Below are 21464 nucleotides of genomic sequence, written 5' to 3' on the forward strand. Positions count from 1 at the left end.
CATTCTGGATTACCCCTGTCCCCAATCCTCTTTTCTGGCTATTCGTGAAATATGCACATAGCCCCTGTGCCTACTAAGAGTTTCATTGCTAGGCACCAAGGAGAAGCAAACAGGAAGCAAAGGGGAAGGAGAAAAGGGAGGGCAGTTTAGAGATGGATGGACTTCTTATGAGAACTGGACATCTGTGGTCCACACTGGCAGGTGACTGAGCTCCCTTCTTTGACTCCCTTCTTGGATGGCCCCAAAGAAGTCTTCGTATTCTCATTTTCTCCATCCTTTAGCTCTGGTTTTAGAACTTAGCCACCTTCCCTATTCCTGTCTATTTGGGGTATGGTGCCCATGACAGCTTTGCTGAACACGGAGTTCCCACTAGTCGGGAGGTGACTGCCCTTCAGCCCTCTCCCCTCCCCAGCTCCTCCCTCTACCACTGACTCCGCCCACTCCCAAAGCCCCATCCCCTCCACTTGCCAACTTGACAGAGGCCTTCTCTGATAGTGGCTTCAATATAAAGCAGTACAGATGAGTATTCATTATATCACCCAACAACTGAAGGTCCTACGTGCCAGGCTAAATGTAAACACCCTTTAGTAGGCAATTAGGAGCCAGACATGATTTTCAACCAGGGAATGGCAATAGAAAGTATCTCACATTATGCCTAGACACTCAGTTATAGAAATATTTAGATAAATGTATAAATGAGTGAATGAATGATCATAACTGTGTATTGGGAAGATAACTTTAGCAAATGTATGAGAGGCTAAGGGGATTTTTAAAAGCCCCTCTAAGCCCTGGGCTTAAGCCATACGCTGAAGTAGGTGAAGTTAATCTCTACTTCCATCCTGTAGGACTCCCTGCCATCTGACTGGTAGGACTGCAACCCCCAGCCTCCTAGGCTGTGTTCCACGACTAAGACTTGCTCTCCAGGGTCATTACTCAGCACGAAATATATTTACCTGATGCCTGTTTAAGGCATTATCCGCCCAAATAGGGACAAAAAAGATATCTCATGAGAGAATATCTGTCACAGTAACAGGCTCATGGGGGAAACAATCAAAAGTAAGAGCGACCATCTGCTTTCATCTGAGAGAACCAGCACTGGCCAAGTTCGGCCCCAAATCTATTAGACAAAGAGGCATCCCTACTTCCCCAACAGGGATTTCAGTAGGTCCGAACAAATACGCCTGATTCAGAGCTTTGGGAGTCCAGAGACCTTCCTAATGGTGAAGACCTTCTCCGTGGGTAAAGGAGCGGCTGGGCCAGGACAACATTCTGAGAAAAACAAACTGAGAAGCCCAGCAGCCTGGGCAAGCTCTGGGGCAGATGGCTCCAGGCACAATGACATCAGGAGCTACCATCGCCCCAAGTTAGAGCCCAACATCTACACACTACCCTACCAGCTGCATTTGTTTTCTTGACTTTTCTCCCTCTTCTAGCCCCATAAACTGTGAACTCCTTGAGGGTAGAGACTGTGGGAAGTTTTGTCCAATGCTTTAAAGTCCTAACCCATGTCCATTTCCCATTAAGAACGATCCTAATAAATGAACTTCAAGTTGATCTTTCATAGGAGTCATGCCATCAGAAACAATAAGTACCATCATCAAGGCCCACTGACACTGAGCTTCTCACTTTCTCCCTAGGAGATAATGCTTTCTGGATAAGGGAAGGTTGAGTAGAGCTGCAAAGCTGGAGAAGGTAAGTGACCTCAGGATCCTACTGTTTTGCCCAATTCCTCTAGAACAGTGAGCCTGTAGCGCTCTGAGCACGATTAGAAGGATGTGTGTGTTTTGTTATTAAAAACAGAACAACCCACCCACATCTTCCTTTGTGCCATGACACCTGCTTGTAACCTCGTACGTGGATGAGTGGCGAGTCATTTGAAAAGCTGAGTCCCCTGACTTCCATTTTGAGATAAGAGTCCTATATGCAGCCAGGACTTGCTGATCAGGGAGCATGCAGGCACTCTGCCTTTCCTAGGGACGGGAAGAAGGGAAATCACAGGCCCAATCCTCTCATTTTACAGATGGAGACCTGAGACCCAGAGAGTACAGGTGACATGCCCAAGGTCCCAAAGCAAGCCAGTGGAAAAGCCAGGACTACATCATGGTCTCTCAACTCACACTTCAATGCCCTTTTGACTGCAGTAGCTATGGCAAAATTTTCATTTTGCTCTTTGGAGAAGTGAAAAAAGGCAGGGAGCAGAATATTACGATTTTGGATTCTCTGCAGACTTCAGTAACCTCTGTTATCCTGGCCTCCACTGTCCTGGCTGTGGTTGCCTCCTATGGTAGCCCTTCTATGGAAAGTTGGGTCCTAAGCCAATTAGTTCTGAGCTGGCTCAGAGCTCCTACCAGGGTTGGTGCAGTCCCCTTGCACGTGGCTCAGGATCTCTCGGTCTGTAAACAGGCGGAAGGCAATCTGCTCACACTCCCGCTTGGTCCCACATTCAAACAAACACCCAAACAAGCCCTCCTTCTCCAGAGCAGCCAAATCAGAGTAGCCACAGGGCCCGCAGTGCAAGATCCAGGGACGGGACCAGCAGGCAGCCTCCAACGGGCTCTGGTTGAGGTAGATGCCAAGGTCGACCCTCCGTTTCTTATTGGTTGGGTGTGAGTACAAGAGCCATGATTCTGACAGGGTTCTAGCTTCTGGCTCTAGCCTCAGTGAGCTCTCCAGCAGATGGCTCTGCTGACTGGTAGGAGCACCTTTGCCAGCAGGGTGCTGGCACCCATTTGGGATCTCCAGGGACCGGAAACTCACCACACTGCCTTGGCAGCCATGAGGGGGCTCACAGAGCTGTAGGCTCAGAGCTGGTTTCTGAAAGCACTCACCATGGTCGGTGCTGAGAGCCTCCGCCCGGCACCTGTTTGGTGTCCGGGCACTGCAATACAGCACAGCATGGCCAGCCTTCCCGGTTACCTCTGCCACTTCGCACTCCACTGTCACCATGGGCTTAATAAGCCTGCCATGGTGCCATGTGGCTCCTAGGTCATCACTATAGATCATCAGGGAATGAGGCCTGGCTTTATATGGTAGCCGAAAGCAAAAGAACCGGTAAGGGATGTAGTAGGCGTATGCAGGGATGATCAGCCTCCCCGACTGCAGCTGGATGCCATGACCTGGGCCCACAGCAAACGTGGCCCAATGTTCCACCTCTGGGCCAATGACCTCCTCGGTCAGGTCCCTCACCTCGCTCCATGAATAGCCAGCATCCTGACTGCAGATGAAGCAGAGGCGGGCAGCATTCCTGCCTGACACAATCTGTTGACGCTCAGTGACATGGCCCCGCACACAGATGAAGAATAGGTACACACGGCCACTCTTCTGCTCCCACACAGGACAGGGGTTCATGGTCCGATGCCCAGGTAATGTGGCTTCCATCAGGGGCTTCAGGGGTTCCCACTAGACAAGGGGAAGGGAGAAAGAGCAGGAGTGAAAGATTAATAGGAAGACATGAGGCTCATTAAAAGCATTAATACTGGGGACTTCTCTGATGGTCCAGTGGTTAAGAATCCGCCTTCCAATGCAGGAGATGCGGGTTCAATCCCTGGTCGGGGAACTAAGATCCCACATGCCTCGGGGCAACTAAGCCCGTGCACCACAACAAAAGATGCCGCATGGAAAGATCCCGCAACAAAAGATCCTGCGTGCCTCCACTAAGACCCTATGCAGCCATAAATAAATAAATAAATATATTTTTTTAAAAAAGCATGAATACTTCTCAGAGGTAAGAAATAAATGGTACTGAAATCTATAAAATCATGAAGGCCCAAGTGTTCACTGAATTCTCAAATATTATAGGATAACTCATCAGCTGCAAAGAGGCAATGCTAGGTATTGTACATGCTGTCCCCTCTGTCTGGAACACTCTTCTGCACTTTGTCTACATGCCCAATTCATCGTCCAAAACTCAACTCAAAGTCACCTCCTTTATGAAGCCTTGCATGAGGCTCCCTCCCACCCCTTACCAAAGACAATCGGTTCCAGATCACCGCAATAAAGCGAATGTCGCCATAAAGTGAGTCACATGGATTTTTTGGGTATATTTATATTTACACTAGGCTGTAGTCTATTAAGTGTGTAATAGCATTATGTCAAAAAAAATAAACAATGTACATAGCTTAATTTAAAAATACTTTATTGCTAAAAAAATGCTAACTGCCATTCAGCAAGTTACAATCTTTCTGCTGGTGGAGGGTTTGAAATACCGCAAGAATTACCAATATGTGACACAGAGACTCAAAGTGAGCAAATGCTGTTGGAAAAATGGTGCCGACCTGCTTGATGCAAAGTTGCCACAAACCTTCAATTTGTGAAAAACGCATTATCTGTGAAGCACAGTAAGGCGAAGTGCAATAAAATGAGGTATGTCTGTAATTTTTTATGTGCCTGGCTCCCTTCCTAGATTATGAGTCCTTTGAAGGTAAAAACCAAATTATTCTGATTTTGTATTGCCAGTGCCTAGCACATGATAGGAGCAAAATAAATATTTTTAAAAAGAAAGGACACCCCCCCAAAAAAAATAAAGAAGAAAAGAAAGAGAAAAAAAAAGAAAGGCCAACACACAGGGAAGTTTTAGGCAAATAAAGGGAAATTTAAGACAAAGATTTTTTTTTCCTTCCTCTACTACCCCAGGAGGCAATTCATAACGACGTCATTAAAAACTCAAGCATGAAGTCAGAGACACCTAGTTCAAACCCTGCCTTCACCACTCATCATGTGATCTTGGGCAAGTTACTCAATCTCACTTCACCTCCATTTCCTCATCAATTAAATGGAGGATGTAATAACATGCTCACAGAGGGGATGTAAGTATAAAATGAAATAATGCCTAATCAGACATATCACAAAGACCTAATTTCCTTAATATATTTTTAAAACAATATTAGAAATTGGTAAGAAAATTTCCAAAAACCCCAACAGAACTGGGCAAAGAGCAAGATCAGAAAACTCAACAGAAAGAGAAAAAAAAAATGAAAATGTGAAGGAAAAGGACTTCCAATTACAACAAACTAGGTAAATTTTTTTTTTTTTTTTTTTTTTTTTTTTTGTGGTATGCGGGCCTCTCACTGCTGTGGCCTCTCCCGTTGTGGAGCACAGGCTCCGGATGTGCAGGCTCAGCGGCCATGGCTCACGGGCCCAGCCACTCCACGGCATGTGGGATCTTCCCAGACTGGGGCACAAACCCGTGTCCCCTGCATTGGCAAGCGGACTCTCAACCACTGTGCCACCAGGGAAGCCCAAACTAGGTAATTTGAACCAAACTTTCTACTGAGAACTAGGATAGATAAAAAAAATTAAGACAAAAACATCATTTGAAAGCACCAGAGAGCAAACAAGGCCATGAAGAATTATAGGCCAAAAACTGAAAGTTCATTCAGAGCGGCTGACGTGGTATTTTGAGAACCTTTTCCCCTCAGGTATCTCTACTAATTCTCAAAGAGGTAACTGAAAAGCTGAGAAGCCAAGCAACTCATCTGACAGCCCTACGGGGCTAGTAGGACAAAAATTAGAGGCCCTTTTAAACCCACCAGGCTTTGAGGGAACCTTAAAAGGCTAAGTCCCAGAAGTACAGATGAAACTGGAGTAGACCAGCCCTCACAACCACCACTCTAGAAAACTGGTTGGCATTACCTACTAAAGTAGAATATAAACATACCCTATAATCCAGTAACGCCATTTCTAGATATCAACCCATCAAAAAGCATGCACATAGTACTGAAAAACATGTGCAGAATATTCAGAGCTGCAGTGTCTGTACACATAATCACTAACCTGAATTGGCAACAACAGCAGAATGGATCAATTCATTGTGTATAGTCATACAATGGAAATTATGTAACAATGAAAATGAACAAATACAGCTGTATACAACAATCTGGATAAACCTCAAGAATACTGAACAAAAGAAGCCAAACATAAAGAATCCATAGATTAAAACCAAGCAAAACTCTAGAGCTATAAATCAGGCTAGTAATTACCTTTGGGGAAGAAGAGAGGGGGAATGAGAAGCTTCTGAGGTGCTGGCAATATTCTATTTCTTGAGCTGAGTGTGAGTCCACAAGTGTTGGCTTTGTCAATTCACAGAGCTGACATTTATGTTTTGTGCATTTGACAATTATGTTTTATGTTTTCTGTATCTGTTATCACTTTACATGAAAAACATTTTTAAGGTAGTATTAAGACTATATACTTGGACTTCTCTGGTGGCGCAACAGTTAAGAATCCGCCTGCCACCACAGTGTAATAACTCTAATAGTTACATAACTGTGGAGTTACAGAGTTCACTGAGATTGGTCATGTTGTTTGACTTCATTCATTTATTTATATAAAAAACATATATTGTGCACCTTTAACATAAAAGGCACTGTGAAGGCTTCTCAAGATGTAATATTTAGAATATACTAAAGTTACTCCATCTTTAGTTTCAATGTTATAAATTAATTAACACAGAAAGTACAGTGTTATGATCAGTTGCCTCATATCCTGTCTGGAAAGGGGTTAAAAAAAAAAAAGAATCTGCCTGCTAACACAGGGGACATGGGTTTGAGCCCTGGGCCAGGAAGATCCCACATGTCACGGAGCAACTAAGCCTGTGTGCCACAACTACTGAGCCTGCACTCTAGAGACTGCGAGCCACAACTACTGAGCCCGCATGCCACAACTACCGAAGCCCGTGCGCCTAAAGCCTGTGCTCTGCAACGAGAAGCCACCGCAATGAGAAGCTTGCGCACCGCAACAAAGAGTAGCCCCTGCTTGCTGCAACTAGAGAAAGCCCGCACGCAGCAACAAAGACCCAATCCAGCCAAAAATAAATTTTAAAATTTTTTAAATTAAAAAAAAAAGACTTTGTACTTCCTTTCTGTATGAAGAAGCACTAGAAGGATACATAGGAAACAATAGTGACTGCCTATAAGAGGCAGAGGACTGGGAATGGGATGTATACACCTTTTTACACTGTTTTTATTCTTCAGCAATATGAAAGTGTTAACTACCCAAAACAAAAATAAGATTTTAAAAGATTAACTCCTGCATGAATGAGCAAAGCATATTATTAAGCAAAGCTCAGATCATAAAATCTCAGAGTTATAAGGGCCTTGTGCTAACTCACATCCTACAGAAGATTCTCCTCTAAGTCTTGTGGATAAAGGCCATTCAGTCTCTCCTTGAACCGGTCTAGGGACAGGGAACTCACTATCTCTGGGGCAGCCCATTCTATACCAGAGTGCCTTGCACATTGTAAACACTTCAAACATTATGTGCCAAAGTCAACTTAATTATTGGGCAGAAGCCCACCTTCCTCCACGAAGCTCTCCCAGATTGGCTAACTGATCAAAGATTGCTTCCTAAGTCCTCTCAAATGGTTTTCTTCCTCTCTGGAAACTATATGCATGAGAAGTCCACATCGCTGTCTGATCTGACTGCATTTTAAACCAATGGAGGCAGGGATCTCAGTTCCCTGTGACTCTTGGGTAATCAAAACTCAGAAGGCCACCAGCAGGAAGGGGCAGCCACGCCTGCCTCGAGAGGGAGAGGAAAGGCACCCACAGAGCTGATCCAGAGCCTCGAAGACACCACCAGAGAGAGGAGATAAAGAAAGCACTGTGGGTGTCAGAGAAGGAAAAGACCGTGTGTGGATACGGGAAATCCAGGGAGAAATCACCTTCTATTCTGCTCATCTTTAACACACCCACTTCAAGTATCAGCTTAGACGCCACGCCCTGCACAACAGCTTCTCTGATCCCAGCTGCATTTGAACTCCTAAGGAAACACCTCACTCTGCATAAACCTGCCTTGCGACACTTTGTGGATTCTGGGTGGGAGTTTTGGACAGTTACATCTGTGCACAGCTTTGTTTTCTCTCTACAATTTGGTTGTGCAAATTCTTCCCAAAGAGGGGTCAGAGTCTCTCAACTTTTGTATCCCCCTCCCTTCACAACATTCCCTAATGCCTGGTACTTGGTAGGTGCTCAATAAATGTTGAAGGGAAGAAAAAAGGAAGGGAAAGAGAAAGTAAGATGACAGAGGGAGAGAGGAATGGAGGGAAGTGGGAGGAAGGAAGAAGGATCACAGAAGTGCCCTCAGATGGAAACAGTACTCTATAAACAATGTATGGAGGCTCTTCTCCACGTTCCTCCACTACGTGCCTCCTCTCCCTTCCAAGTGCCAACAAGAGGGTCTGGGGAGCAGATTTAATTTTCTATTGTTACCCTGGGGATAGTACCCCTGTGTCCTTGGCACCCTGTGGGGAAACCAACACTTCATGGATAGCACTGAATATGTGATCTGATGAGAAGTAACAGCTACAAACTCATTTGGATGGTTAAGGTTGCTCAGATCAACAACCTTGAGCAGGATCCAGGAAGATATAAGAAATCCATTAACACAGACACTCCCTTTAAGAACAGGAAGAAAAAGAAGTTATTGGGCAGTCTAGTCATTGCGAAGTCAGAAGCTCAGCCATCCTTACTAGCTGAGAGGAGAAAACGAAATGGGCCAGATATGTCTAATATAAAGTTGACATGAAGCTGGAAAAAAATGTGAACAAAACACTAAAGCGTTAGAAGCCAAATGATCTCAACCAGCTGGAAGCAATGGCACACAAACAAGCTGAGGCTTGACAGAGATAAAACAAGTCTTGGGCTTAAAAATTTAGATGGAGAAACGTGATTAAAGAACAACAAATGGGGCTTCCCTGGTGGCGCAGTGGTTGAGAGTCCGCCTGCCGATGCAGGGGACACGGGTTCGTGCCCCAGACCGGGAAGATCCCACATGCCACGGAGCGGCTGGGCCCGTGAGCCATGGCCACTGGGCCTGCGTGTCCGGAGCCTGTGCTCCACAATGGGAGAGGCCACAACAGTGAGAGGCCCGCGTACGTACCGCAAAAAAAAAAAAAAGAACAACAAATGTAATGGCCAAAAACAAGCATATGAAAAGATACTGAACACTGCTAATAACCAGAGGAATGCAAATCAAAATCATAATGAAATCAGTTCATATCCATTAGGATGGCTACTATCAAAACCCCCCCACAAAATGAAGTAAGTGTTGGTGAGGATGTGGAGAAATACAAAATGGTGCAGTCACTGTGGAAAACAGTATGGAGGTTCCTCAAAAATTTTAAATATCAATAGAATTACCACATGATCCAGCAATTCAACTTCTAGGTCTATATGCAAAAGAACTGAAAGAGCAGTCTTGAAGAGACATTTGCACACCCATGTTCACAATAGCCAAAAGGTGGGAGCAACTTAAGTGTCCATCAACCGATGAATGGATAAACGAAATGGATAAATGAAAGAATAGATTAACATACAATAAGAAGGAAATCCTGACATAATGCTATGACATGGATGAACCTTGAGGATGTTATACTAAGTAAAGAAACCAATCACAAAAAGACAAAATATTGCATGATTCCACTTACATGAAGTATCTAAAGTAATCAAATTCATAGAAACAAAGTACAATAGTAATTTCTAGGGGCTTGGGGTCGGGGGAAATGAGTTGTTCAATGAGTATAAAGTTACAGTCATGCACTGATGAATAAGTTCTAGAGACCTGTTCCATAACAATGTAATACAGTTAACAATACTGCAATGTACACTTAAAATGGTTAAGATGGAAAGTTTTACATTAGGTGTATTTACCACAATTAAAACTGTTTTAAAAAGAACAAAAAATGTGAAAAAGTCTTGGAGGTTTTAGTTGACCATCTACTTAACGTTTATGCAGCTACCAAAAAAGTAAATGTTGGACTTCCCTGGTGGCGCAGTGGTTAAGAATCCGCCTGCCAATGCTGGGGACACGGGTTTGAGCCCTGGTCCAGAAAGATCCCACATGCCGCGGAGCAGCTAAGCCCGTGCGCCACAACTACTGAAGCCCAGGCGCCTAGAGCCTGAGCTCCACAACAAGAGAAGCCACTGCAGAGAAGCCCGTGCACCACAACGAAGAGTAGCCCCCACTCACCACAACTACAGAAAGCCCACGCATAGCAACGAAGACCCAAGGCAGCCAAAAATAAATAAATACGTAAATAAATTTATTTTTTAAAAAAGTAAATGTCACTTTACCTTAGGCTGTATTAAAAGGATACAAGGTGGGATAGCCACCTCACTGCTGAGCTGGTCAGTCTATCCCTAGGGTCCTAAGTTCAATTCTGAGTACCATACTTTGAAAAAAGACACTGACATCCCACACCAGGTCCCAAGGACAGTAATCACAGTTTTCAAGGGACCAGAAACCAAATCAAGACTGTGGTCTAAGCAGCTGATAAAAGAACCGAAGCTGTTGAACCCAAAAAATAGAAGACTCAGAGGGTGTGAATACCGTTTTCAGATACATCAAAGAGCAGTTCTCCAGAAAAGGGACTTTACCTATACAATGTACAGAAGGCAGAACAAGACCAATGGATAATTATAGAGAAATACAGATCGTATCATTCAAAAAAAAAAAGTTAACAGTTGCTACAGGATTAAGTTCCTCATTTGAGGAGTTGGGTAAGTAGACCCTTAATAGAAGATGACTAATGTTGAGTTCCTACTATGTAATTGCTATTATTAATTATATTTTGCAGACAATGAAACAGAGAAGAGTCAGGTATTCAAGTTCACAGCCAATAAATGATGGGTCTTGCCTGACTCCAAAGCCAGGCTCTTAACCACTAAGCTATTAGTAGCTACCAATGGAATACAGAAGATTTCTATATTGGGAAAGAAGTTGGGCTGATAATTCTTCTAACTTTAAGATACTACAATTAAGTAAATGAGAGAATTAATGTGAATAAAATAAAGAGAAGAGAGAATGAGTTAAAGTGGACACATTTGTGAATGTGTGTGACTACTGGCCAGTGAGGTTATGTAACAGGCATGGTCTGATTAAAAAACACTTAACTGCCCAACTGTGTGTGACAGAAAGCAGGGCAACATAACCACAGGCATTGCCTGTCCTGGAGGAAACAAAACAGCGAGAACTCCAAGTTGGGCTACAGGACACCCGGGATATAAGCAGAGGTTTGACCCTGGGAAGCCATAAGAAAGACTTGTGACAAGGTGTGAGAGCAGGGAATGGAAATTCCCTGAAGTAAAAAACTTCCCTACAGGGAAATGTGAGTAAGTCATCAAAAGCAAAGACAGGGGTTGCTGGCAAGGGCCACCATCAGCAGAAAAGCATTTGCACTGTAACAGCAAAACAAGGCATCCCTATGGACATGAAGTTTTAATGGTGAGGTTTCTGTGAGTAGAAAAGCAGAGCAGGTTAGAGGGATTAAAGTACCTCTTATAAAAAATGTATGTATGTGTGTAACTCTCAAATCCATTGTCTCACCTGAACCTCACTTCAGCAATCTCTGAGAGATAAAAGGCAACAATGAGAAAAAATGGGATCTGAAGTAACCCTGTGGTTCATAGAGCAGCAACCATTCTCTCCCCCATAAAAACACAGTAAACATGTGCTACTTAGGGACAAGGGCACCAAACCCATTTCTGCCTCTTATTAGGTGTGTGCCTAAGGCAAGTCACTTTACTTCCGAGCTCCAGTTTCCTGTTGTAAAACAGGCCTCATAATATTTACCTCACATAAAGCACAGGGGAGAGGAAGAGCAGGAAGGGGAAGGGAGTATGGGTGTCGTCATCCTCCCTCCCCCGCATCTTCTGGTAGTTGTGGTCTTGAACAAGCTACCTACCTGTTGGAGCACCAGGATCCCTCATCAGCAAAACTGGATTAACAATGCTTACTTCTTTCGATGACTTATGAGGATAAAAGAGAATGTGAATGAAAAGCACACCACATGTTGGCCAAACTGAACAAACCATGGAGGCCTCTAGTCAGAGACCGAGTTTGAAGCCTGCTTTTACTGCTTTATTATAGCTGTGTGACCTTGAGCAAATAGCAACCTCTCTGAGCCTCAGTTTCCTCATCTGTAAAATGTGACTGACAACAGTTCCTACATCACAGAATGGCTGTGAGATTCAGTGTGCCCCTGGCACACAGTAAGTACTCAGGAACTGAAAGCATTGCTGTTACTGCTTTTTTTCCTCCTCAGCTCTGATACAAGGCTTTTCTTGCATTGATGGGAAAAGACACAGACTCTGACATACTCAGAGCAGTGTAGAAACTGAGGCCCAGGCTCAGATCTGGGATAAGGAGTCACCTGTACTGAGTGCCCAGTCCTCAACCCTCGCCTCAGCACCAGGTGGAGAGCATCCTCATCCCTGCTCGAGGAGCGCTTCTCTGCAAAGGCCAGGAAGGTCTGGGTAGGGGGCACATAGAGCAAGGCTGGGATCCGGTAGGTGATCCCCCTCTTGTCCTCCTGCTGGAACAGAGGGCTGTTGAAGGAGCACGATGTCATTTCTTCCATGACCTCTGCAAGGATAGGAGGCAGATAAACGTGTGTCCACATTCAAATGCTGGCTTGTATACAAGTTCTGCTCTATCATTCCATTTCTGGAGATCACTGGGAGGCAAAGATGTACTCAAACGTTTATTTTTTTATACAAAAGTAACATCATGATCTCAACAGTACAAAGCATGCAATAGGCACTCTCATTTAACAAGTCTATCCTCCAGACTCTGTGGGAATCCTATGCAGCCTGTGTCAAGTGTCTCTCCAGAGAGATTCTGTATGTGCTTCTGCCGAGCATTCAGAGGTATTACCAGCCCGGATGGTTTCTAATGTCAATTTCTTGGTGTGGAGTTTTTAGGCCATTCAGGTAATATAAACATAAACCCAAATCCATATGAGGGAATGCCTGTGGTTAGGAATTCTCCAGGCAGGTAGATGCGGATGATATGTGAAAATTGGTCTCAAGTGATTCTGAAGAAGTATTAGACACACACACTTATGTATGTGTGTATGTATGTATGTACATATGTATGTATGTATGCATGAAGAGACAAGGACAGAGACGGAGAGAGACAGAGAGAGGGAGGAAATGATATAGCAAACGGGGTAAAATGTTACAAATTGGTAAGTCCGTATGAAAGTTATATGGGAATCTTTGTCCTATTTTGTTTTTTTAAAATAAATTTATTTATTTATTAAAAAAAAGAATTCTCTAGGCAAACTTTCCCCTTCTATTGGAGCCTAGAAGAGGCAATCTTCTTTGTCATCTCTGTCAGTAGTAAGACTTCTTTTTCCTACTCCACTTGATCAGAGGATACAGATTTTCAAGACATCTAGCTTCATGCGGGGATCTCACTTCCAACCAGAGTCAAACCCAGGTGGGCCCATAGTTTCATTCACTGTAACAGCAGGTATATTAAAGCCCAAGCTTCTAGGTAAGTGGGACATGCAAACATCTAGGGCAGCTGAGGTCAGGTAAAGGGGCTAACTTCTCCAGTTTTCAGTTTACTCTCGGTTTTTAGGCCTGGGGATTTCTCTTACTTTCTTGCAAATTCAGCTATAAAAGACTTTGTTATATTTATACACCACTTTACAGGTTAGCTAGCCTGCCATCATGCTGAAAATGGAAATCTCTAGGTACATTTCTCAAAGTAAATCAGGTGTTCAACTTCTCAGAGGCCCAAAAAGCGAATCCAGTCAGACAGACAGAACCAAGCTTAGAATTATTATATTTTCTCTCACCACCTGTCATCCAAGCTCTGTCTTCCAAATCATTTGTAAAAATAATCAGGCTGTAAGAATGAGGCCCATAAGGCCTTACTCATTTATTTAATAAATATTTCTGAGTGCCCACTCAGAAGGTTAGACCATAAGGTAGGTGCTGAGGAGACAGAAAGGAATCAGAGGTCCCTGCCCTCAAGAAACCCACATCCAGGTGAGCGAAACAGACATATACATAGACAATTATAATATCATGTAGTAAGTGCTACTTTAGAGGTCAACATGAGAGCATGCAGGAAAACAGAAAAGGGCAACTGTCTAGATGAAGGCAGCAGTGGTGGAGTTTTGGAGGGGTAATAAGCCATGGGATCTCCTGTCTCACATCCTTATACTCTGGGCCTGGAACATTCAGATAGGCACAGACCTCACTCCCTCACCTCCTTCAGCTCTATTCAAACATCATCCAATCAGTGAGGGCTTCCCTGACAACTCTCTTGCCCCTCTCTATCCCCTATTCCTGCTCTATTCTCCATGCCACTTACCATCATCCGTATATTATACTTATTTAATATACCTCACAGAATAGAAGTTCCATGAAGGGCAGGGATATGTCTGTTTTGTTCCCTGATATGCCTCTACACCTAGAACCTTGCCTGGTAATTCACAGGCACTTGACAAATATTCATTGAATGATTGAATGAATGGGTGAGCTGGATCTTAAAGCATGAATAGTGGGGTTATGGCCAACTGAAGGAGAAGGGCAGAGGGAGCGGATGTGAAAAGCCTAAAGGTCACAGAAAACACAGTGAGCTGTGGGGACTCGCAGTAGTCCAGTACTACAACAGTGGAGTGCAAAAGCTGTGAGCAAAGGTGGGACTGAAGGGGTCAGGTGAGTGCAAATCCTGGGAGGCTTTGATACCTTATTAAGGTGTTTATTCCCACAGGTAGGGAGCCACTCAACAGCTTTTGGCAGAGGAATGCCAAGATCAAGTATGCATTTAAGACCTCTCTCTCATAGTGGGAAGCAGCCGCATAGCACAGGGAGATCAGCTCGGTGCTTGGTGACCGCCTGGAGGGGTGGGATAGGGAGGGTGGGAGGGAGGGAGACGCAAGAGGGAAGGGATGTGGGAACAGATGTATATGTATGACTGATTCACTTTGTTATAAAGCAGAAACTAATAAAAAAAAAGACCTCTCTCTCAGGTAGGCTTCGGGGCAATGAACTGAAGGGGAAAGTTGCACTGCTTTGGGCTACAGCCTCATAGTGTCAGTCATTGACAGCATATGAATGATTTATTTAGCATATGAATTCATTTAGCATATGAATAATTCATTTCACTTGTTCCTAACCTAAAGCGAGAAGAATCACAGCTCACTATCTGAGGGGGTGGGGAGGTGGCCTCCTGAGTCCAGAAGAAAAGCCTCCCTTCATTCCAATTCTGGGCTCTCAGGTGTCTTCCTCACACCATGCTTGAGCACACCTCTCTCTCCCCAATTCAGGCTCTCCTGCCAGAGGGTCAGGCTTTCTTCTAAGTAAAGATCTGTCCCTGGGCCAAGCTGGTGTAATGGTTTAGAACATAAGGTGTGGACCAGGCCAGGACTGCATGAACTTGGGCATGTTATTTAACTTCTCTATGCTTCTGGATCCTCCTTATAAGATTCAGTAGAATGAGTGAAAGAATTAAGTTAAAAAGTTTAAGTGTCTGTTACAGGGCCCATGACACAGTATGAGCTTAATATAGGACAGTTACTATTTTTAGACTGTCAATCACTACATATTCTAGTTTTACTCCTTGAAACCTGTGGATGATGATGATGAAAATGGCAACCACAATTACAACTCCCCTTCCTAAAAGTATTTAAATCCCTCTGCACCTCTGGGAGAGGTCATATTTTAAACTCTTATAAGATATATAAGTTAATATCAATACTATTAATCATCAGCCAACACATGATTATTGGTTAACACCACAACAGGATGTCTCTGGGTGGTAAGAAGAATGAAGCACAGAATAAGCATGGGAATGGGCAGGGAGGACTAGGAAAAAAGAAAAGGAGAGGAAGTGAAGAGAGCACGTAAGGAGAAGCACAAGTTCTTACTGCGTGACCTTGTGCTAGTCAGTTAATCTCTCTAGGTCTTGGATTCCTTGCTTATAAAATGTGGATGACAATAATACCTACCTAAGATGACTGAATGAAGAACCACTCAAAAATGTTTTATAAACTTTAAAGCACTATGTAAGTAAAAGTATTATAAATTCAGATGTCGTCACAATTTCACTTATGGCTTTGATATCACTATAACAATTAGAGTCCCTATCATTACTTTTTATTAATTATGCCGATCATGTTGATGACAATGGTAACACAGGTGGTGACTCTGGCATTGATACCCAAACTGTTTCGCACAAACCGTAAGCCGGGAGCTAGGGATAGAGAAGAATCAGATATAGTTCTGCTCCGGAGTTGTTCATTTTAGCAGAGAACTCAACGTGATCAACTGCCGCTCCATATAATCACCTTTCAATCAAGCCCTCCCTGCTCTCTCACTGGAAGAAAGTATAGTGTAGCATGGACTTTGAAGACTGACTTGGCTTTGACACTACCAAGTCAAATTCACCTCTGAACCTCAGTTTCCTCACTTGTAATGGAGATAATATCACCTATTTCTCAAGCTTTCTCAAGTGTAATTCCATAGACTCCAATTAATCCAGAGCGCCAAGCAGCCTCCAGTGAACCCCAGAAGGAGGCCTCCTTTCTTTATTCACTCCTAACTACTAATACTTAAGGAGCACCCGTCGCACGTCAGGCCTTTGAAGATCCTGTGGTCCAAACCCTTCTCATGGTACACATGGGAAAACTCAGGCCCACAGAGGGGAATAAACTCCTCTAAGGCCACTCAATGAGTCAGTAACAAAACCCGGACCAAGGCCCAAGTCTCCTAAGTTTCAGCTCAGGGCTCTGCTGCCCACAGACCCCCTTTAGTAAGAAGGGTTTTCCCAGTCTCAGATCCCTTTCATCTCTAAATAAGTTTGGCTTCTGTCGAAGGAAAACAAAACCAGATCTAGCCAAAAATACTTTCTGGCTCTGTCTGAGACCCTAGCCAACTGGGGTGTGTCTGACCCAATATTCCCCGCAGACTGGATTCCCTAAGCCCAGAAAGTGCTGCCAAACCTGCCCCCAGAGTCACAGCGCCCCACGTTTTGGGGGGCTCTCCAGTCTCCCAGCCCCACTCACCTGCGCGGGACCCCGGCTCCTCCATCTCTCTTGGGGTAGGTCTGGGCGCGGGGTCAAGCCCTCACGTCTCGTACACTGAAGCCCGGGAGAATGACCAACGCTGGAGAGACAGGAGAGGGACTGCGGACGCGGACACAAACCACGAAAAGTAAAGAAGCAGGCCGACAGAGACCTCGAGAAGCCGGCAGCGGGGATGATAGACCCAAGACACCGAGAAAAGCAGGTAGGAAGGCCAGTCCCGGACGCGCGGAGGCCGCAGCCCGCCTGCGGTTGGGTCAGGCCGTTGGCTGCGGCGGGGAGTCAGCCCCGCCCCCTCGGGCCATTTCAGCCAAAGCCCCACCCCTCTCCTTCCGCCGCCCGGTCCCTTCTCTGCCCAGGCTGGGAAATCCCTCCTCTCTCCTACCTCCAGTCCCGACCCAGCCGTGGCTTAGGATTTGCCCCTTCCTCTCCCACCACCCGACCACCACCCCCTCCAATGGCTGCGGAGCTCCCTGGCTCCGCCCCTCACCCCTCCATTCCGCTCCTCTGTCTTCAGTCCCCTTTTCCCATGCTCCCACCTATTGGTTGCCGGTCTGTTGATGGGTATCACGCTTAAAACTTCCCTGGACAGCTTGAGAGTGGAGCGAAGGTTCCGGGCCTCAGAGGGGACTCAACTAAAAGGTCCAGAGATCCAGAGCATTGGGCAACCCACCGTTAAGAAAATAAAAATTATATTTATATGTGTTATTTTATATATTTATGTGTGTGCATGTGTATATATTTTTTGAGAAAATAATAGTATTAGATTACGACCCACTGAATAAGATAAAAACCCACAAGTCCACATTGATATGCACAATTGAATAAATATTATAAACAGGGGAGAAAGGAAAGCTCTTCCTATAGTAGAATTCCAATTTATGAAAGTAGTCCGTGCACAGGCTATTTGAACACATTACGGTTTATGCTAAACACCTGCTTTCCTTCTGAGAGTCTGGAATTTTGAAACATGCTGGGAAGAGAGTGCCCACGTGGCCAATAAAAACTGTGGGTGCTGAGTCTCTAATGGGTTCTCTAGACAGAAATATGGCACACATGCTGCATTTGTGCTGGGGGAAAGTGTGATCTCTCATGAGAGGGAGAGAGCATAAGAAAGCCTATACATGGATTCTTTCAGACTCAGCCTGCAGTCCTTTTCTCTGATGATCCAGTGTGTGTCCATACTAAATACATTGCTGTAATCAATCTTAGCCGTGAGTACAACTATAGCCTAGTGCTGAAACCGTGTAACTCCAACTGGGACTTGAACCCACCGGCCAGGACTCAAACCCAGCCAAAATCCAGATTGGGACTTGAACCCACGGTCTTTTAACTGAAATCACACACCTGGTCTCAGGATTTAATGAAGCTCAGGTTCTTGATGTCTCATCGCAGAAAGAATTCAGTGGGAGACAAAGTCAGAGGTAAGAAGTGGATTTATTTAGAGAGAAACACACTCCACAAACAGAGTGTGGGCCATCTCAGAAGGCGAGAGCAGCCCCAGGGTATGGGGTTGTCAGTTTTTATAGAGGTGGGTAATTGCATAGGCTAATGAGTGGGAGGAGTATTCCAGCTATTTGGGAGAAGGGGTGGGGATTTCTAGGAATCAGGCCACTGCCTAATTTTTTACCTTTATGGTCAGCCTTGGAACTATCATGGCGCCTGTAGGTGTGTCATTTAGCTTGCTTATGTGTTACAATGAGCATATACTGAGGCTCAAGGTCTAGTGGAAGTTGACTCATCTGCCACCTTGGACCTGTTTGGTTCTAATCAGTTTATGTTGTGTCCTCGGGTTATGTCATTCTTTTAAAGGCTGTGCCCTGCCCCCTTCCCTCCTGTTTCAGTCCTATGAGTACTTCTAGCAAATCTCTGAATCTAGGGCTGAATCTGAATCTTGGGAACGCTCAACCAAATACAATATATAAAGTTTTAAAACATGTAAAATAATAATACTATGTATTGTTAGTGGACATGTGTGAAGAAAATGCAAAGGAATAAGAAATAGCAAATTCAGGATCACAGTCACTTCTGGGAGTGCAGGAAGTAGGGTGTGATTAAGAAAACCCAAAGGACTTCAATTGTATTGGTAACATATTTTTTAAAGGTGGCAGTGGGTTCATGGGTGTTCACTTTATTATTCTTTAAGCCTTATTGTTTGTCTAAACTATTTCATTTTTAAAGATTGGTTCATACAAAGTCCTAGGGTTTTTCACCAGACCTCTCTAAGCACACAATCACCAACTTGGATCACCAAGTCAATTTTAGAAAAATATCTAAAGCTAATGCCAAGTCTCTCTCAGTTCTTCTTTGCTGGTCTCAGTCTAATGCCCGAGGCAGTGAAGTTTAGTAGCAATCTCTATATTTGGAGGTGAAGCGATCTTGACTCCAATCCTGACTTCCCACTTCCTAGCTGAGTAAGCTTGGCAAGTTGTTTAACTTCTGTGCCTCAGGTTCCTCATCTGTAAAGAGGGCACACTTGGCCCCACTCCTCATCCATAGCTCAGATCAAATACATTTCATTTCCTGTATAAGGACCTTCCAGGCCTCCATGCTAAACAGTTATTCCTCTTCTGGCCTCCACAGCACTTTGTACAGATGGATTCTGATGAATTTTCTGAGTCTGCCACTTCATCGGCCCCTCTGATTAATCTGATAGAGATGGAACCAAATCTATTCTAATGGTCTCCTACAGCATTTAATTAAGGATACTATCCAAGTATACATCCAAGCAACAGGATGAGACCAACCTGCAGAATTGACCTCAACCACAACCAAGGGCCTGGACCCAACCAGCTGGAAAAACCACCACCGAAAAACCAACCATAAGCCATTAAGATCTATCTTGGAATGCCAGGTGGTATTCTCTAGTTTATGCATTGACCTGTACCCTGCCTGAGGCATTAATCCAAGTACAACAGGTTATATTAGCCATTGCAGACTTTACCTTGGCCCACAAGGAAGTCAAGAACAATTCTATCATTCATAACTACAGTGGCCAGTGAGTTGAAGTTCACCTGAATGCCTTCCAGGGCTGAGGTATATTATTGATGGCTTCAGCTAAAGTCGGGAACGAATTTCATATCAACATTTCTAACAGGATGACTCTCAAGACAGGGATAACCTCCTGAAGAAGTGCATAAATGAGTAGGTCACCCCTCCAGGAAGCTCCCTGTGTAACCAAGGGTAGCCTCATGTTGGAGCCATCTCCACAGTCATCTGAAGGCTGCGTGATCTGCTGGTGGTGCTTCCTTAAACGCTTGAAGGTTGATCATGACCCACCCTATGGTGCCAGACACCATGTTTTCAGGGAGGAAGGCAAGTTAATGCCTGGCTTCCACAAAGGAAGTATAGTCCTGGGGACATATATGATGTCCCTGTTTACAATTGCTGGGGCCTCCCAAGTGGGATCTACATCATTCAGGGGACACAGATTGACAATGTCCCTAATGTAAACCTCCTGCCCACCTGGTAGGCCTCAGAGTTCCCAGTTCATTTATTTACTTATTTTTATTTTTGGCTGCATTGGGTCTTCATTGCTGCATGGGGGCTTTCTCTAGTTGCGGCGAGCGGGGGCTACTCTTCGTTGCAGTGCGCAGGCTTCTCATTGTGGTGGCTTCTCTTGTTGCAGAGCACGGGCTCTAGGCACACAGGCTTCAGTAGTTGTGGCTCGTGGGCCCTAGAGTACGTGGGCTTCAGCAGTTGTGGTGTGCAGGCTCGGTAGTCACGGCTTGCGGGCTCTAGAGCACAGGTTCAGTAGTTGTGGCACACGGGCTTAGTTACTCCATGGCATGTGGGATCTTCCCGGACCAGGGATCGAACCTGTGTCCCCTGCATTGGCAGGCGGATTCTTAACCACTGCACCACCAGGGAAGTCCCTCCCAGTTCATTTAGAATCATTGAAACCAGTCCTTATTTTTGGAAAGACTGCCTGATAGGTTAGTCCAACCTATCCCATGCATCCATGCCACAAGTCAGGTAGCATCTGTCCATTCCGCAGGATGACTGAGCAATAGCTACAAGAATGAGGGTGAGGGACACATGTCTAGAGCCTGTGATATGTGTTTTTCATGAGACTATAGGAGCTGAAAGTACACCTAATGTTTCTGATAAGACTTCTCAGTAGGTTAAAAGGAATCAAACTGTGGTCAGAGCCATCTTGTGGGGGATAGCAAACCTAGCGGTTAGTTGAGTTTAAGGAGCTTGCAGTAGTTTGAGATAGTTGTACTAGGCCACTTTCCTTTGAGAGGAAGGCTCCAGGGTTGACTCTTTTTCCAAATGTTATGATCTAGGACTATGTCAAAGCAACAAGAGAATCCAGGTGGCTGAACCAGAATTTAAAAAAATCTAGGCCTCCTGGCTTAGCTGTCACCCGGGGGATGTAGCACCTAGGCTAGCCTGCAAATGCTATTAGGCAAAGAAACATCATGCCCAACAATGGTCAGGGCATATACTAAATTTTCAAAATAAACCTGTACAACAATCCCCAACCCTTCTCTTTCTGATCATTACCCAGTAAAGAGCTGTGATAGTTAATTGTATGTGTCAGCTTGCCTGGGACAGATATTTTGTGTCAACTTAACTGGGATAGTGCCCAGATATTTGGTTAGGCATTATTCTAGGTATGTCTGAGGGTATTTCTGGAAGAGAT

General features: G+C 44.6%; 1 protein-coding gene across 3 annotated transcripts; it reads right to left on the reverse strand.

Moving 5' to 3' along the window:
* Nucleotides 1-431: 431 nt before the first annotated feature.
* On the reverse strand, nt 432-17114 carry NEU3 (neuraminidase 3). 3 transcript variants are annotated; one of them, XM_082627671.1, is made up of 3 exons: nt 16799-17114; nt 12149-12360; nt 432-3399 (listed from the first exon to the last, which is right to left on the reverse strand). In XM_082627671.1, the coding sequence occupies exons 1-3, from the start codon at nt 16821-16823 to the stop codon at nt 2320-2322; spliced, it is 1317 nt and encodes a 438-aa protein (XP_082483797.1). In that variant the 5' UTR covers nt 16824-17114; the 3' UTR covers nt 432-2319. The 3 variants fall into 3 exon arrangements, with proteins under 3 accessions (XP_082483797.1, XP_082483798.1, XP_082483799.1); XM_082627672.1 differs by lacking the exon at nt 12149-12360; XM_082627673.1 differs by lacking the exons at nt 12149-12360; nt 16799-17114 and adding an exon at nt 11681-12137.
* Between the last annotated feature and the right edge of the window lie 4350 nt (nt 17115-21464).

The sequence above is a fragment of the Mesoplodon mirus genome (assembly GCF_964341445.2).
Source record: "Mesoplodon mirus genome assembly, chromosome: 7".
NCBI lineage: Eukaryota > Metazoa > Chordata > Mammalia > Artiodactyla > Ziphiidae > Mesoplodon > Mesoplodon mirus.

What these genes read in the sequence shown, in the direction of transcription:
- NEU3 (XM_082627671.1), bottom strand. Translation starts at nt 16,823, where the DNA reads ATGGAGGAGCCGGGGTCCCGCGCAG. An exon ending in GGAGCCGGGGTCCCGCGCAG is followed by an intron (nt 12,361 to 16,798) that starts GTGAGTGGGGCT and finishes CTATCCTTGCAG; the next exon opens with AGGTCATGGAAGAAATGACA. An exon ending in GGACTGGGCACTCAGTACAG is followed by an intron (nt 3,400 to 12,148) that starts GTGACTCCTTAT and finishes CCCCTTGTCTAG; the next exon opens with TGGGAACCCCTGAAGCCCCT.